The sequence below is a fragment of the Eptatretus burgeri genome, chromosome 10 (genome assembly GCF_056783735.1).
Source record: "Eptatretus burgeri isolate ZD-2024b chromosome 10, Ebu_testis_v1, whole genome shotgun sequence".
In the NCBI taxonomy this organism is placed as follows: Eukaryota; Metazoa; Chordata; class Myxini; order Myxiniformes; family Myxinidae; genus Eptatretus; species Eptatretus burgeri.
In genome coordinates, this window is record NC_140970.1 from 99,367,693 (window position 1) to 99,384,407 (window position 16,715).

At 45.4% G+C, this 16,715-nt stretch overlaps 1 protein-coding gene across 1 annotated transcript in view; it reads right to left on the minus strand.

Annotated features, from left to right (window-relative positions):
* The window catches only part of PIGW (phosphatidylinositol glycan anchor biosynthesis class W), a 31,849-nt gene extending 15,803 nt beyond the window's left edge, over positions 1-16,046 (minus strand). Inside the window, 6 exon segments of the mRNA XM_085899600.1 lie at positions 681-928; positions 1,071-1,239; positions 7,887-8,109; positions 11,418-11,611; positions 13,629-13,813; positions 15,771-16,046. Coding sequence (XP_085755726.1) covers positions 681-928; positions 1,071-1,239; positions 7,887-8,109; positions 11,418-11,611; positions 13,629-13,810 — 1,016 coding nt within the window. The 5' untranslated portion in view covers positions 13,811-13,813; positions 15,771-16,046.
* Positions 16,047-16,715: the final 669 nt, after the last annotated feature.

Consider the following 16,715-nt stretch of genomic DNA (forward strand, 5'->3'; position numbering starts at 1 on the left):
TTCTGCGATTATGGAAATGGAAAATGGAATTACTTTATCAGCCGCAGTTAATTACCTCCGCCACCGAAGGTGGACAGAGGGTATGTCTTTCACTCCTGTCTGTTTGTGTACAGGATATCTCAAAAGGTTGTGGACTGATTTGGATGAAATTTAGTGGAGAGGTTGGGTGTGGTTACAAGCACAAATTGATTAGATTTTGGTGAACATCTGGATTTGAGAATTTTTAAAGTGATTATTCAGTAGTGAGAGACAGGGCCAAAATCAATCCATACCATGGTATCTCAAAAAAGTTGTGGACGGATTCGGATAAAACTTGATGGACACGATGGGTGTGTGGCAAGGACGAATCGTTTCGATTTTGGTTCAGGTCCGGATCCGGATCTGGCCCATCAGTGGGATACAAACCGTAAACCGTTGTGCTTGGCGGAGGTTTGCACTCTATCGTGTGTCGTTCTAGCTCAGCTTTTGACAATTGCCTGTATTAACCAAAGGAGGATTTAACAGACTTTAAAAACGCTTTGTATGCCTTATTTGCACAATATCAAGGCTAGTGTTCATTATAAACATCTGAAAATCCAAGTGAAAACAGCAGATCATGTTTCCAATTCCTTGAATTCCCAAAGCAGAATTTGCTCCACACAACCACGATCAATATCACTTTCCCCAAATGATACACTCACTGGGCACATCGCAGCCACCTTCCAAGCTCCACACCACCGAGGTACAGCGCCATGTAGCCCCAGGTGGAAGCAAGACCTTCCCTGTTGGCACTGATGAAGTCTGCGCGATCGCCCGTCCCTGCCCATCCATGCAGGACGAAGGATTTGAGGCCAAAACAAAGCAGAGCCAGTTCATAAGCTGCACCAACGATCAATGCGAGACCCCAGTAGCATCGGACGCTGGTGAGCCGCAGTAGCGCAGCGAAGACCTGGTTTAAAGAGGAAGAGTGGTGGTTGAGGGAGAAGGAAGACGACGATGAGAAAACTTAGTTCGTCGAAATGTGCACAAAGTGCAGATCTTTGAAAAAGAAAATTAATAATGTTTTGAAATATTTGTAGGTATAAACGTACTCGAATGACAGCGAGTGTAAAAAAGAAGTTCCAGTGTGTGCCATACTCGGTCACATGACCATGGTAACCGGTAATTTCAGTGGCAACAAGCCGGCCGATGCCAAGCCCGACAAGAACAGAGGTAGAAACCACTTGTTTTTTCAGAAACCAGTGAGCTGCCATCGAGGTCCTGGAAATAAGTGTTGTTTGAGGTGGGGGTGGTGAGGGAGGGGGGGGAAGCAAAATTGGCAATTTACAGTTTTAACCTCTCATGTAAAATCTGCTCAATGACTACTCCATGTGTAACCTTTCCCTCAAGGTAATCAAGTTAACTTGTCACACCCACCGTTTTGTTGCCTGGTGGCATGAGGTTTAATATCTCATGTACCTGTATAACAAAACAGGATGAAGATGTTTAAATGTCCGTCAGGGTCACTATAAGCATTTCACATATTGCTCGATGCTTAAATGTGTGTCAAGATCATTCGAGATTTAACATAGGGGAAGAAATGTACGTAAAGGGAAGGGGGAGAGGATAGGTGAGAAAAGAGAGGATGTGGAAGTTGAGGAAGGTGACATAAGGAAATTCAAGGAACAAATGAGATCGAGGCAGGGAGGTAGTGAAATTTTCGACAATGTGTACGATGTGTTTTTGTGTACTCGTGTTGAACTTCCTGGAGAAGCTTGATCATAGAATGGATAAGTAAGTAACAGAATGAAAAGAACAGTAGAAAGAAAGGAGAGGGGGTAGGGAAAACACCAACAGCAGGGTTGAAGGACAAAAATGGAGGGAAAATGGAGGGTGAAATAAGGAATGTGAGGAAGAATGAGAGCAAGGGGAGGACACACAGGTTGAACAAGGATACAGCCACAAATTGTCATTCACAAATAAGGAAGGAAAAACTGGGAATTTGGAAAGAGATGGGCTTGGGGTGGGTTTATGGGGGTAGAAAAAGATTATGGTTGTGGATGGGGGAGGAATTGAGATGGTGGTGAACAGCCATCTTGAAGCACTGGAGGGAAGAATGAGATTGAAGAGAATGAGGAAGTTGGTTCCACAGGTGGGGGAGAAAAAATGAAAAAAAATAAAAAAAAGAGGAAGGAATGAGTGGAAGTGAGCAGTGATACTGGATTTTGGGAGTTTCACTAGAAGGGGGTTGCTGGTGGACCAGGTGCGCCATGCAGATACCCGGGGATGGAGGGGACGAGCACGGACAGGGCAAAGGGTGCAAGACCAGAAAGGAGGTGGTAGTAGACAGAGACCACCGACCTGTCTGTATAATGAAAGTGATAGGCCAATAGACTCAACTTCAGCAAGTGGGATTCCATTAAAATCTTGAAGGCTTTGGTTTCAAGCACATGCTACAGATTCCTTTCCCTTCGTGTGCAGCCTTTTCAGCTGCTGGTTGCATCATTGGTTATGGGCGCAGCAACGCCGCTGATGCAGTGCCCCATATTACCAGTACACTGGTGCTCATTTCACCAACCTCAGAAGGATGACGGGCTGAGTCAACCCCATGTTGTTAATTCAGCGGCCAACGGGGCTCGAACTCAGGACCCGAGGATCCCAGGCCACCACCCTAACCACTAAACCAACGTCACGCTTATGCTACAGATGAAGATGCAAGGCAGGGGTCAGCCGAGAGGGGAAAGCAGTACTCCATCAATATGCGGATGAAGGCCTTGAAGATGGATAAGAGTTCAAGTGTGCCAAGGAAGGACTTTGCATGACGGAGAATTCCCAGTAAGCGACTGGCTTTGTAGTACTGCAGCATAGCAAACCAATTGTTCGACTTTTCATAAAAGCACCAAAATTGGTACATATGCTGACTAATGTATTCTGAACAATTCTGGATATGGAGCCACTTGAGATTTTGCCTTGGTCAGCTTTGGCGGCCATTTTCCAAAATGGCCACCATTCTACTTTAACAACATGGGATATCTGTCATTGTTATTCTCTTTGTAGGTTTCTCAGAGGTGATAAATACTCCATGTGATGTGCATTTACAAAGGAAAGCAATACAAATTTCATTTGTGTTGATTTATTATATTTCCAACCATTGTATTGGGGAAAAATGGTCATTTTTATGGGGCAGCTGCGTCATGCTTCACGTCTCGACCTCGTTTGGGATAGCTACAAAGATGGCTCCTTGAAGATGACAACAAGGGAGAAACGAGGAAAAGGGGTGCGACGGCGCATGGTGAGTACCGCAGCCATACCAGGAAACTGGCAGAGTTTCCTACGTGTCGACGCAAACAAGGTGGAGCTCTTCACCTTCCTGTCCGATGCGCTGTTGCAGTCCTTCCATGACGAGGCAAAGGAGCTGGTAGTCACTGATGGTGAAGCAGTCATCTGCCTTCCAAGGCAGGAATATGAAAGCTCTCTGGCTCCATGCGGTCAAGAAGAGGCTGACACTCACATCATGCTACATGTGGCCCATGCTGCAGAACATGACCACCGTCGGATTCAAGTTTGAACCGCAGACACCGACATCGTCGTCTTGGCGGTGATGGTAGCCCAGGCACTACCACGCGTGGATGAACTCTGGATTGCCTTTGGGATGGGCAAGAACTACCGCTACATCCCTGCCCATGAAATAGCTGCCTCCCTCGGTCCACAGAAGGTACGTGCCCTCTCTGTTTTCCACACCATGACTGGATGTGACACGGTATCAGCATTCGTGGGGCATGGGAAGAAATCTGCCTGGGCCACATGGAACTCGTTTCCAGAACTGAAAAATTCTCTTGTGACCCTGACCACCACACCAGTCAACATCCAGGATGACACAATGTACTGCATTGAAATGTTTGTGGTGCTCCTCTATGACCGCACCAGTCCATATACAGACGTCAACGAGGCCAGAAAGAAACTTTTCGCCAAGAGGAACTCCGTCCAGCGCATCCCACCTACCGACGATGCTTTGGAACAGCATGTGAAGAGATCAGTCTTCCAGGGTGGCTATGTCTGGGGGCAGGTCTTGGTCCCTCAACCTGTGCTTCCATCACCAACAAGCTGGGGCTGGCGGCAAACAGAGGATGGGTCCTACGAAGGGCTCTGGACCAAAACTCCTTGAGGCTTCAAAAAGCTTCTTCGAGCGGGTGTCGTGCGGCTGTAAAAAAAAGGCTGTAGAAACCGCTGCAAATGCAAGAAGGCTAATCTGCAATGCACTGCACTGTGTGCTTGTGAAGGAGAATGCCAGTAGACAGACGCAGTAGACACAGACTGAGATATCGGCCTAGCTTAGAATGTGCAAATGCAAAGTCGCATTGCTTGTAAAAGTGTTGACTTCTTGATCCAGAGCCAGTACACTTGAGCTCAGAAACTCATATTGTACGAGATTGATGTATGCGTATACCATGTGTCCTGGTACAATGGTAGTAGACAGTAAACCGTAGCCGCTTCAAAGTGAAGTGTGCAATAATTTGACTACATTTTCTGAGTTTGTCATTATCACGATGATCAGTTCCCTTTTCAAAATAAAGTATGTAATCTATCATGCAATTTTTGTTGATTCCAAACCCATTGAATGTGATGAATATCATTTGACTCTTGTTCTCCAGGCAATAATGGGTACTTTTCAGTGAAAAGTTTCAGGAGAGCAGCAATTTACAAATCAAATAATGGCTTTTTTTTACCAAAAATACTGGCTCATAATATTTGAATATGCCTTTTCATGGTCAATTTACTGAATTTCACACTTTCCTTATATCTACCACCAATACAATAAGAAAATAAGAGCATATAGCCAATTTCGCTAAAGTAGAATGGCGGCCATTTTGTAAAATGGTCGCCGAAGCTGACCAAGGCACAATCTCGGGTGGCTCCATATCTAGAATTGTTCGGAATACATTATTCTACATGTGTACCAATTTTGATGCTTTTATGCAAATTTGAACAATTGATCTGAAATATCAGACTACGCTGCAGGACTATTGGAGGCCAATTTAAATACTGTCACATCCCAAAATTCGTGGTTCCACTATTCGTGGACCCCGCATATTCACGGGTCATAAAAGTGTGACCTACATAAACATTGGCATTTTTTTTTTTACAGCGCGGCGACATCGCGCTGTTATACAATTGGCTATTCTGTCCTGAGTCTTCTATCACACTTATTGTTGGGTGTGATGTGGGCGGAGATTGCCGGGTGAATTGTGGGCGGGGTTAATGCGGAAGAGCGATGTTTTTGTGCTGAATCGTTTTCTGTGCGACGCCGGAAGTTGATTTTCTGAGCAGGAAGTGATAATCTTCCTGTTCCGTTCGTTGTTGACGCGCAGCGTTGTAACTCTCATGCTTCATTGTTTTTCACCAGAAGCGTTTTTAAAACGTCTTGTATAATTGGCTATTCTGTCCTGTGTCTTCTGTCACGTCTTCTGTCACACTTATGGCCGCGTACGTCCCTTTGATCTGAGGGCTACAAATATAAATTTGTCCAACGTCACAACTCTTCCCATCATGCATGCCAATTCACCGTGTCTACATTTAAATTTTTGTAACTGCAAAGTTGTTTCATCATCCTTAACCTAGACTTTTACTGCCCCCAGTCACGCGATATCGAAGTATTCGTTTCTTGTTTTTTTACACTTCAGGACTGCTCTCCTATATCCACTGCCGCTAATGTTAATTCATCCTGAGAATTCTCTCACAGAAACCTGCCCTCTCTTATGCACAGACTAATTCCATCTCGTCTTCAAATATCTTACCCTTCCCCTGCTCTTGGTTCTCTGAATCCTGTGGTGAGGCTGTTGCTTTAAAACAAAATGCATTCTCCTCCTTGAAGGGAAATACGACTGAAGGAAACTTCAGATCATTCTACAAAGCCCGCAAAAAGTGTGTCTACCCTAAGGAGAGCCAGAAAACAATATATGTCCAATCTCAAGAATTAACTTTCAAACTTGTCTCCTTCCTCTAAAACCTTGTGGCACCTTATCAAGTCTGTCTCTGTTGTGTGCTCCCCTTCCATCCCTTCCCCAACTTCAAATGCCACCACAGCCGACTCTGTTTATGAGAAGGCTGAATGCCTCAAATTCTGTGTTTGCTTTAAAATCTTGTGTCCCTCAGCACTCCCTCTATGTGCCCATCCTTCCAATTTGCCCCTGAATTCCGTCTTTTGCACCTGAAAAAGGTGGAAAAGTTTCTGGCAACCTTCGACTCTGACTCTGCAACTGGACTGGACGGCATCAGCTCGCGTGTCCTAAAAACCTGCTCTGCTACTCTCTATCATTTTCACCATGTCATTTACCACAGGTCATCTTCCATCTGCTTGGAAATCAGCCAACATCACAACATTACATAAAAAGGTTAAAAAAATATGGATCTCCTCAACTACAGCCAAATTAGCTTAGTTCCAATAATCAGCAAGGTCATGGAATCCATCATCGTTGTCAACATAAAATCATTCCTTTTCTCCAACAGCCTCATCTCATATCAATTCAGATTCAGACTTGGTCACTCCACCTTGGCCATGCTGCTTTCACGCTCCCAACAATGACGGAGGCCCTCCATATCAGACAAGAGATCAGGGCCATCTCTCTGGAAATATCTTGAACTTTTGATAGTCTGGCATCCGAACTTGTTCTCCAAACTGTCTGTCTGGAATCCAAGGCCAACTCCACTCTTGGATTACTAACTTGCTCCACTCTTGCAGACAACATGTGGTTCTCAACAGAACCCTTTCATCTCATCTCCCTGTCAAGGCTGGAGAACCCCAAGGCATCTTCTCAACCCCATCTTATTCCTAATCTTCATAAATGATCCCACCGACTCTCTGGAAAATCCTCTTTATCCATTTCCTGTTGACTCCAATCTCTGCCGTGACATCTCTCATCCTTTTGACAGACAGGCAGCAGTCTCTTCCCTCTCGTCAGACTTGACAAAAATCACAAACTGGTTAAACACAATTTTGCTTATGTATCCATATTGTCCACCCTTTGCGTTCTCACTCACCCCTCCTAATTACCTGCATCCCTCGTTTGTCCATCTACGTCTGTTTTCTCCCTCCTCCCTACTGTTGGTGTTTCCCCTTTGTCCTGATGTTTCCTTTGTTATATTGTGTCCTGATTTGTTCTGTGTCATCATTCTTCCATGAGCCTGTTAAAATGAAAAAAAAAAACGCAACAATGCCCAGATATTTGCGGACCCCTACATTCACGGCATTTTTGAGGAACTTATCCCCCACGAATGTTGGGGTCTGAAAGTATAAGGTTTACCCAAGAAAGATCATGGCTGATATTGAAGTCGTAAAGTTTGAGTGCCTGAACTTCTTCAAGATGACTGTTGGGGAAGTAGATGGGAGGGTTCATCAGACAGTCTTTTCAGAGAGAGAAGGAAGAGTGTGAGATGGACTGATTATGAATATAAAAATAATTAAAGGTAAAACAAAGATGTCGTATATTTGGAAAGTCTAATTTAAGCAGTCGTATGTTTTGTTTTTTCTTACACATTTACTGACCAAAGAAATTAGAGAATCTAACAAACAAATCCCATGTTCTACACTGTACAATGTGTGCAGGTGAAAAATATGGGGAAAAGGGTGACGAGTGGGATGGGGAGGAAAAGGGGGGGTGGGAGTGGAGGTGAGTGTAGGATAGCCCTCATTTTGCGAACAATACATAATATGAAGATTTCCTCCAGCTGCAAGGTGTGATAGATACCAACAATCCACCCTATTGTTCCATTGAAATATCAGAAGAAAAACCAGCCAGTGTTACAACTTTACAATGTATCTAAGCTTCATGATGAATACTTGACCAAAGTAGCTGATTGGCGTCGCCGACTTATGTAGAAGAAAAGAAATGATTAAACAATCCATTTAGGAGATGCAAGCTGTATCTCACCGCATTTCCCGAGCTTCAGGTGCCGTCAAAGCGTTAGCAAGGACAAAGCATCCCGTGCCAAGGTCCATTAGACCGGTGCCATGGATCTCAGTTTTAGCGAGGCGACGTGGGAACATCCGGAAATCAACGGCGAGGATGCAAATGGCAGTGAGCAGGAGGGTGCACGAACGAAATGCTGTTATGCAAGGGAGTCGTTGTGAACTCAAGTTCGAGCTCAGTGTGGCTGAGGAGGCACAGAGTACCTGGAGGTCATCACATCTTTCTGGTTACAGTGAATAATCTGCTCACCTTTGAAGTAAAATTCACAAAAAAAACAACAACAAGATTATTCATGCAATTATGATATTACACAATGGAAAAGTGGCCTGTACAGAGCCCCGAGTCAGTCTGCATCAGAGGAAAAATAAGGACAACTAGAAAAGCACACCTCCGCAGAAAAGTAGAGAGCACACCTCTGCTCGGCTGATTAGTTTATGGTTTGTACCTTCACCAAAGTCAAATCAATTCTTCCTAGTTACATACCCGACTTGCCCACCAAGTTTCGTCTGAATCCGTCCACAACTTTTTGAGATATTTTGTTCACAAACAAACAAACAAGAAAGAAAAGGACGTCGTGCAAAGCACGATACTTGCAAAATCCACTCCCCATCCCCTCTCTCCAAAGGTTGCCATGGATACATCAAATTGTCCATTTCATAAAGACTAAAAATGACAATCTTAATCAAAGCTCAGGTCAATCAGATGAAAATTGATTATTTTTCATATTGAAATTAATGATTTTAGAATGATAATGCTTCTTCTTCTTCTTCAAACATGGAAAGAATGGATTTTTAAAACAGGCATCTTTATAACACAAATGTTTGATCCAAGCAAACAAACTATAAGCTTTCCAACCAAGTAAATTGATTAATTGTTTGCGTTCCAACTGTACCATTTTTATTATCGAACAACAGCAGGAACCCTTTAGAATGAAGCGTGACAGATGCGCGCACGCACGCACGCGCACACGCGCACACGCGCACACACACGCGCACACACACGCGCACGCGCACGCGCACACGCACACGCACACGCACACGCACACGCACACGCACACACACACACGCTTGTCCTTTTAGTAATATATTCTCCAGCTGTGGGGGTTCCAGCGAGTGGAAGCTTCTATTTTTCTTCAGGACATAGCCAATGCAGAACATTATTTGTAATTGTCGTTCATAAACTGAATTTTAAAAAAATTGCCCTCCAGGTGCTCTTTCATACTGATATCCAGAATCGTACTGTGCAGACCAGTCGGCAAATCTTAACAGGCCTGATGTTTTTGTTGACCAGTTGCTTCACCATTTCTTATTGTCATAATTCTTAGTCGCTCCACCATTTCCATTATCTCCCTTGTTGCCATCTTAATTTTCAGCAAATCAGAAACACCTCAAAAGTGATCTACATACTATACTGTCGCGGGGAGTGGCCGGCCCAGGTTAACCCCCTCGTGTGAGTGTGTTCTGCTGAACCAGACGTGAGCCTTCCACAATCCCCCTGTGCAATGCGCCAGTCTCTCCTGCGCCTTCGATCACTCCCCTCTCTCGTCCCATGCAGTCGGAACCTCCCTCGCCCTCTGCAATGCGCCCCATATCCTCCGCCTCCGGGGCGTGGCATGCTCACCCCTAAACCCGGCAAGGCGGGGCTTCTCCTGTTTGTTGTTGTTTCAGGGACGCGTTTCCCAGCTTTACGGCCTGGCTTGAAATTAAAAAAAAACAACATAGGGAAAAATCACAGAGGGCAATCACGGACTGGGGAACTTATTTTCACTACCTAAGCCAATAAACACCGCACCACCCCACGTGTGGTGACACGTAACACTTAAGCTCACAGATTCCCTAACTTAGTTACATCGAGATGCTTCTACTCATCCACGGACCAAGTAACCCTACACAATGCGAAACTTCCTTATGATATCATTCCATCTACCCCCAAAACCGTAACAATACGTTACTTCAACATTAGAAAACAAAAGCAAAGGTAAAATTTTAGCCACCCTCAATTTTATTAATTCAGATATCCATTTTTTTTTTAAGGAGTTTGATATGTATTATCGTTTTTTTAGAAAGAGTTTGATAAGCTAATGTCATATACACATTTTCCATTGTCTGGGGTCGACAAGTGAAGGAAAATCGAGGGATGAAAAGTCAGTCACACCGCACAATCCTGCCTGCTTGACTCCCATGTGACGTTATTCCTGACGTGGCAGGGAATCCCAGGTTCAAATTGCAAGTATGGTTCTATCACACAAACCCCAAATACAAGTCAGAAAAAAAACGCATTAAAACAAATAAATAAAAATTTAACATGTCGGGATCAGTGCACGCACACACGCACGCACGCACGCACACACACCTGTTGTTTCTTCTCAGTGGCATCATTATAACAGGTCCATACAGTGGAGGAGGGGTGGTGCTACGGCTCCGTAAATGCGTACGTGCCTTTCGTGAAAGCTTTGATTCCCTCCCTATGTTTTGCATAGGACTTTTTACATCACTTGATTTAGTTATTATATTGGTAGCATAATTATTGCATGCTGCAGATTTTTTCCCTCTCAAGGTTAACGTTATAACGAGTATGGGAAGGAGGTTAGCCAGGAAGCTATCTTTCACTCTGAGTCATCTCTCAACTTGGCACAAGAGGCCGCGTTCATTCTTTCTTTGTTTTGAATATAATGGCGTTCATTGTGTGCCCTTTTCCTTCACAAGTTACACATTTTGCAGTGCCTTGCAATCCACCTAACAATGCATGAGACCTTGCAATCCATGGTAGATATTTTACGGCAGGAAGTGAGCTGCGCATGCGTAAATGGCATTCAACTGCTTGTGGTGTATTGTGTTTTTTTTTGTTTCAAATTTATTGTATTTTAATTTGTTATGGTAAGGGTAAAATACCCGAGAGACAACGTCGCTTCCTCCTGTTATAATCATTGTCATTGCTTCAGCCATTATTGTGCTCGGCTGTCTGTCAGAATTGAGAGGAGTCCAATTTGGCGATTTTGCGATCTCCTGATTTGGTACATTGGCGATGTATTCAGGCGTCTTTATCAGACTTGTTAGTTCTGGAAATGGTTAGAAATGAAAGGTAAACTTTTAAAAAGCTTATGACCACTCTTTAGTAACTTTTCAACGTATCATACGTATCGTTCTGCACACATTTGAAGAGGCAGCCATTTTCACCCCACCCCCACCCCCCACCATCCATCCATATGGAATACTAACATACTCCATGATATCTCAAATATGTGGTGATTTCTCCTTTCCATAGTAAGATCCTTTAATTATAGGTTGAAGTACACAGATGAGTCCGATGGTTCTTATCCTGCAAATGCGATGTATGCAAGTATATACATTATAGACTCAAACCGTTTAACCAATCTCCACCAAATTTTGCATACGTGCTGGAGGTACCCAAGGTCAGGTCAGGGCAAAAAATAACCCTCCACCTCCTGCCACAACAGCGCACAGTTTCATGGCGTTTCCAGTTGATAAATACCAGAAAAAGCAGAAGAAAGTTGGTTCTTGCGGGGACGGTCATAGAAAGAGACATGAGGCCACAGCAGGCATAATAATGATGGAAGAGTAGAAAGAAGCACAGTGGTGAGGAAAGCCAACAGGTATCCAGAGAACAGTGTAAGTGACAGCTGGATGGGAAGGACCAAGAAGATCAGGTCACAAAAGAACTGCAACCTGCACACAGCATGGGGATCACAAGAAGCCAGGGAGCATTAGGCAAACAGGATGAGTTGGAGGATATCATTATAATCATCTTGTTTCTCACCACTCCTTCAAAACTCTCAATCTCCCACCTGATGACCAACCCTGTTTAATCCATACATACAATTATAAAGTAATGGTCATCGCTCACTCCAGTTGCCCCATACAAATCCGACACGATGCATCAACACGACTGCAATGGTCAACCATTTCAGAAACTCCCCCGTCAGATCTGCATCTGAATGCCGCATTATCGTAGAGATTGAGATCCCCAAAACGACTCGGTGTCACACCGATAGAAATCAGACGTCATATGCAAATGAGGCTGAGCAAGCCTGACGTGCAACATGATCCGAGTGGATGGTGTTGACTCAACATAGCAAATTATGCCTTAACGGGTCTTTTAATCACCTCTGGAGAACCACGACAACCAGAATCCACCTGACACCAAGTAAGTGGATTAAAGAAAGAAAGGAAAATGGTTGTGTGGAGGGAATGTAAAAGAAGCAACACAGAAAAAACTAGAACGACACTCAGTACAGTGCATACCTCTGCCAGGCTTAACAGTTTACATTTTGTAACCCACTGATAGGCCTGTACTCAGACCTGAACCAAAATCTAATTGGCTGGTTATTGTCACCGAACAACTCATCCACCAAGTTAGGACATAACTCGGCTACAACTTTTTGAAATATCATGCTATATAATCGTTTTTGGCCCCATCTCTCAATGGTGAAGAATTACTTAAGAAATTAAAAAATTCTCATATCCGGATCTGCATTTGGATCTTCACTAAAATTTAATCAGTTTGTCCTGGTCACACACCCAATCTGTCCAACAAATTTCTTCCGAATCCATCCACAATTTTTTGAGATGTCCTGTTCACAGACAGACAGTCAGAGGTGAAAACATAACTTCCGTCCACCCTCAGTGGGGGAGGTAATAAATTGTGCAATAATCCCCTTAACCCACAACCGAATATGCACCCACTGTACCAAACATCATTTTGAATAAAGCCATTGGCTGCTGGTTGCATCATTGTGCTGCTGATGCAGTGCCCTGATACTCATTTTAGACTTTGCAAGGATGACAGGCTGAGTCAACCCACCTGGGGTTATTTAACAGCACAATAGGGGCTCAAACTTAAGACCCTAAGATCTTAAGCCAGTCACGATAACCGTTAGGCCAACACCAGGTTTATGGTACCAAATTAACAAATGGGATTCTTTAATTTTTCAAGTCTTTATCGGGCCATGATGTGCATGCAGAAAAGGGTAAGAGATAGTTAAACTGTTGCAATAAGGACGTTCCTCGACCTGCGCTGGAATGAGGAGCCGCCTGATACTGTGGCAAGGGTGGGTGTGTTGCGCCACGAGTTGTTTCATGTGAAGAGCCAATCAGAGCATGGTCGTGATGATGATGATGATGGCCAAGGAGAGCAGTCAGCGCAGAGCATTGGGGCCTATAGTATGGCACTTGAAAAACTAACCTTGTCAAAAGACCCAAAGATGGCACGTTATACGACAAGACATAAAATATGAACAACGAAAAAAAAAGGAGTGTGTGCATGTGTGCGCATATGTGTGTGTGTGTGTGTGTGTGGACGTACAATTTGTTGTTGTTGACTACTATCGGCACAAGTGGGTGGATTTCAGGAGGTGGAATGGAGCCCTCCCAGGTCTCAGTGTATCCACCTCACGTGTGTGTGTGTGTGTGTGTGTGTGTGTGTGTGTGTGTGTGTGTGTGTGTGTGTGTGTGTGTGTGTGTGTGTGTGTGTGTGTGTGTGTGTGTGTGTGTGTGTGTGTGTGTGTGTGTGTGTGTGTGTGTTCTACTATGAGCTTGACACACAGGAAAAAAAAGTTATACATTAAGTTAAGTATAGCTCTTGACTAACCGGCATCTCTCAAATCCAGCAGGTGCTGGATAACACAGCTTTACCTGTATATATAACAGTACCCACTCCACGCAATCAAGTCGACCACTTCATTACCATGAAGGATGTACTTGTGGCCACAGCAGGTTAAAAACACCTCGGTTGAGCACGAGCAAAGGCAGCAGTGAAAGGACCATGACCACCTCCAGTGGACTAGTACCTCCAAGGTCGGTCACAAATTCCTCCTTCAGCCGTCTGTAGCGAAGAGTTTCATTTGCTACCCACATGGTCTTCTCCATGGCCTGGAATACAATGGAAAAAGGGTCAAATAATGTTATTCGTTCATACACACAGAAGGGTTTATTTCCCTCCTTCCTCTCCTCTTTAACGATTCGCTCATTCCCTTGATGTCTGTCTCATTGTCAGTTCTACCATGAGTATTGCTCCTGTAAATGGGGAAAACAGAAAGCTCAATGATTGCCAATGTACTGCAGTTAGCACGCGCGCATGTAGCACCACGCACGTCGCACCACACACACCACAGATGAAGCACCACGCACGTCACAGATGTAGCACCACGCACGTCACACTACACACCACGCACCACACACACATCACACACCAGGCATGTCGCACCACACACACACCACACACGTCACACCACAGATGTAGCACCACGCACGTCGCACCACACACGTCGCACCACACACGTCGCACCACACACTATACATGTCGCACCACACACCACACACGTCGCACCACACACTACACACACCACAAACCATACATGTCGCACCATACACCACACACGTCGCACCACACACGTCGCACCATACACCACACACCACAAACCATACATGTCGCACCATACACCACACACGTCGCACCATACACTACACACCACAAACCATAAATGTCACACCATACACCACACACATCGCATCATACACCACACACGTCGCACCACGCACACCACACACATCGCACCACGCACCACACAACACACCATGCACGTCGCACCACGCACCACACAACACACCACGCACGTCGCACCACACACAATACATGTCGCACCATACACACCACACACGTCGCACCATACACTACACACCACAAACCATAAATGTCGCACCATACACCACACACGTCGCATCATACACCACGCACGTTGCACCACACAACACACCACGCACGTCGCACCACACACAATACATGTCGCACCATACACACCACACACGTCGCACCACACACCACAAACCATACATGTCGCACCATACACCACACACGTTGCACCATACACCACACACGTCGCACCACGCACACCTCGCACCACGCACACCACGCACCACACACGACGCACCACACTCGTTGCACCACGCACGTCGCAGCAGACACCACGCACAATACATGTCGCACCATACACACCACACACGGCGCGCCACGCACACCACACACGTCGCACCACGCACGGCGCACCACACACCACACAACACAACACACCATGCACGTCGCACCACACAACACACCACGCACGTCGCACCACACACAATACATGTCGCACCATACACACCACACACGTGGCACCACACACCACAAACCATACATGTCGCACCATACACCACACACGTTGCACCATACACCACACACGTCGCACCACGCACACCTCGCACCACGCACACCACGCACCACACACGACGCACCACACACGTTGCACCACGCACGTCGCACCACACACCACGCACAATACATGTCGCACCATACACACCACACACGTCGCACCACGCACACCACACACGTCGCACCACGCACGTCGCACCACACACCACACAACACAACACACCATACACGTCGCACCACACAACACACCACGCACGTCGCACCACACACAATACATGTCGCACCATACACACCACACACGTCGCACCATACACGTCGCACCACACACCAAGAATGTCGCGCATTACACACGTCGCACCACACACGTCGCACCACACACCAAGCACGTCGCACATTACACACACCAAGCACCACACACATCGCACATTACACACGTCGCACCACACACCAAGCACGTCGCACATTACACACGTCGCACCACACACCAAGCACCACACACCAAGCACCACACACCAAGCACCACACACGTCGCACATTACACACGTCGCTCCACACACCAAGTACGTCGCACATTACACACATCGCACCACACACGTCGAACCTGACAAAAAACACCTTTGGAAATCACCTTACAAAGTGTACCTGAAGCTTCTCAGGAATCACCTCCGGGTCGAGGCCATGAAAACATCCGCTTCGTTCCCGCCGACATTTTCATCCGGAAGGCCCACGTTGATAACCTGACGTCAGGTGTAATTGCACCTTCCACCATCCGATGTCGTCGCATCCGCAAGCACGATCTTTTCACATTAAAAAACCTCTTCAAAATACGGGTATTGTGCACATTCCGCCACAGGCCACTTCCTTAACGCATTTAGCAATGATGATTGTTGTTATTGTTGTTGATCTTCTTCTTCTTGTGGTGGTGTCTGAGCGGTGGCTGACGTGCAATGACGTCACTTCAAATCGCTGTGTAAAACGATGAGCAATATTAACCACAACATTACAAAGGTTTATTTGGCCAAAATCCATAAGAATAATGTAACTTTTCACAGAAAACTTAATTGTTATGCTTGATACGAAAGATATATAACTGCCATGTTTCATGATTACCGTAACGTGTGTTATTTCGGACCAGTCAGTTAGAAATTAAAAAAGAGAGCTTCTCCTTTCCCCTCTTCTTCTTCTTCTTCTTCTTCTTCTTCTTCTTCTTCTTCTTCTCCTTCTCCTTCTTCTCCGTCTTCCTCTTCTTCTTCCCCTTCTTCTTCCTCCTCTGCTTCTTCTTCTTCTTCTTCTCCTTCTCCTTCTCCTTCTCCTTCTTCTCCGTCTTCCTCTTCTTCTTCCCCTTCTTCTTCCTCCTCTGCTTCTTCTTCTTCGTCTTCTTCCTACTCTTCTTCTTCTCTTCTTCTTCCTCCTCATGTTCTTCTTCCATTCACGGCCACCATTATTCCCACGATCTTATGGGGTTGGTCATGGGAAAGTTTTGGTCCAAAACTGTGAAGAACCTGCTGGTTGTCCACTCGCGAATGACGGCACACGGGACACAGTTTAGCGTCCATCCGAGGGACAGCACACATGTCGATGAATCCC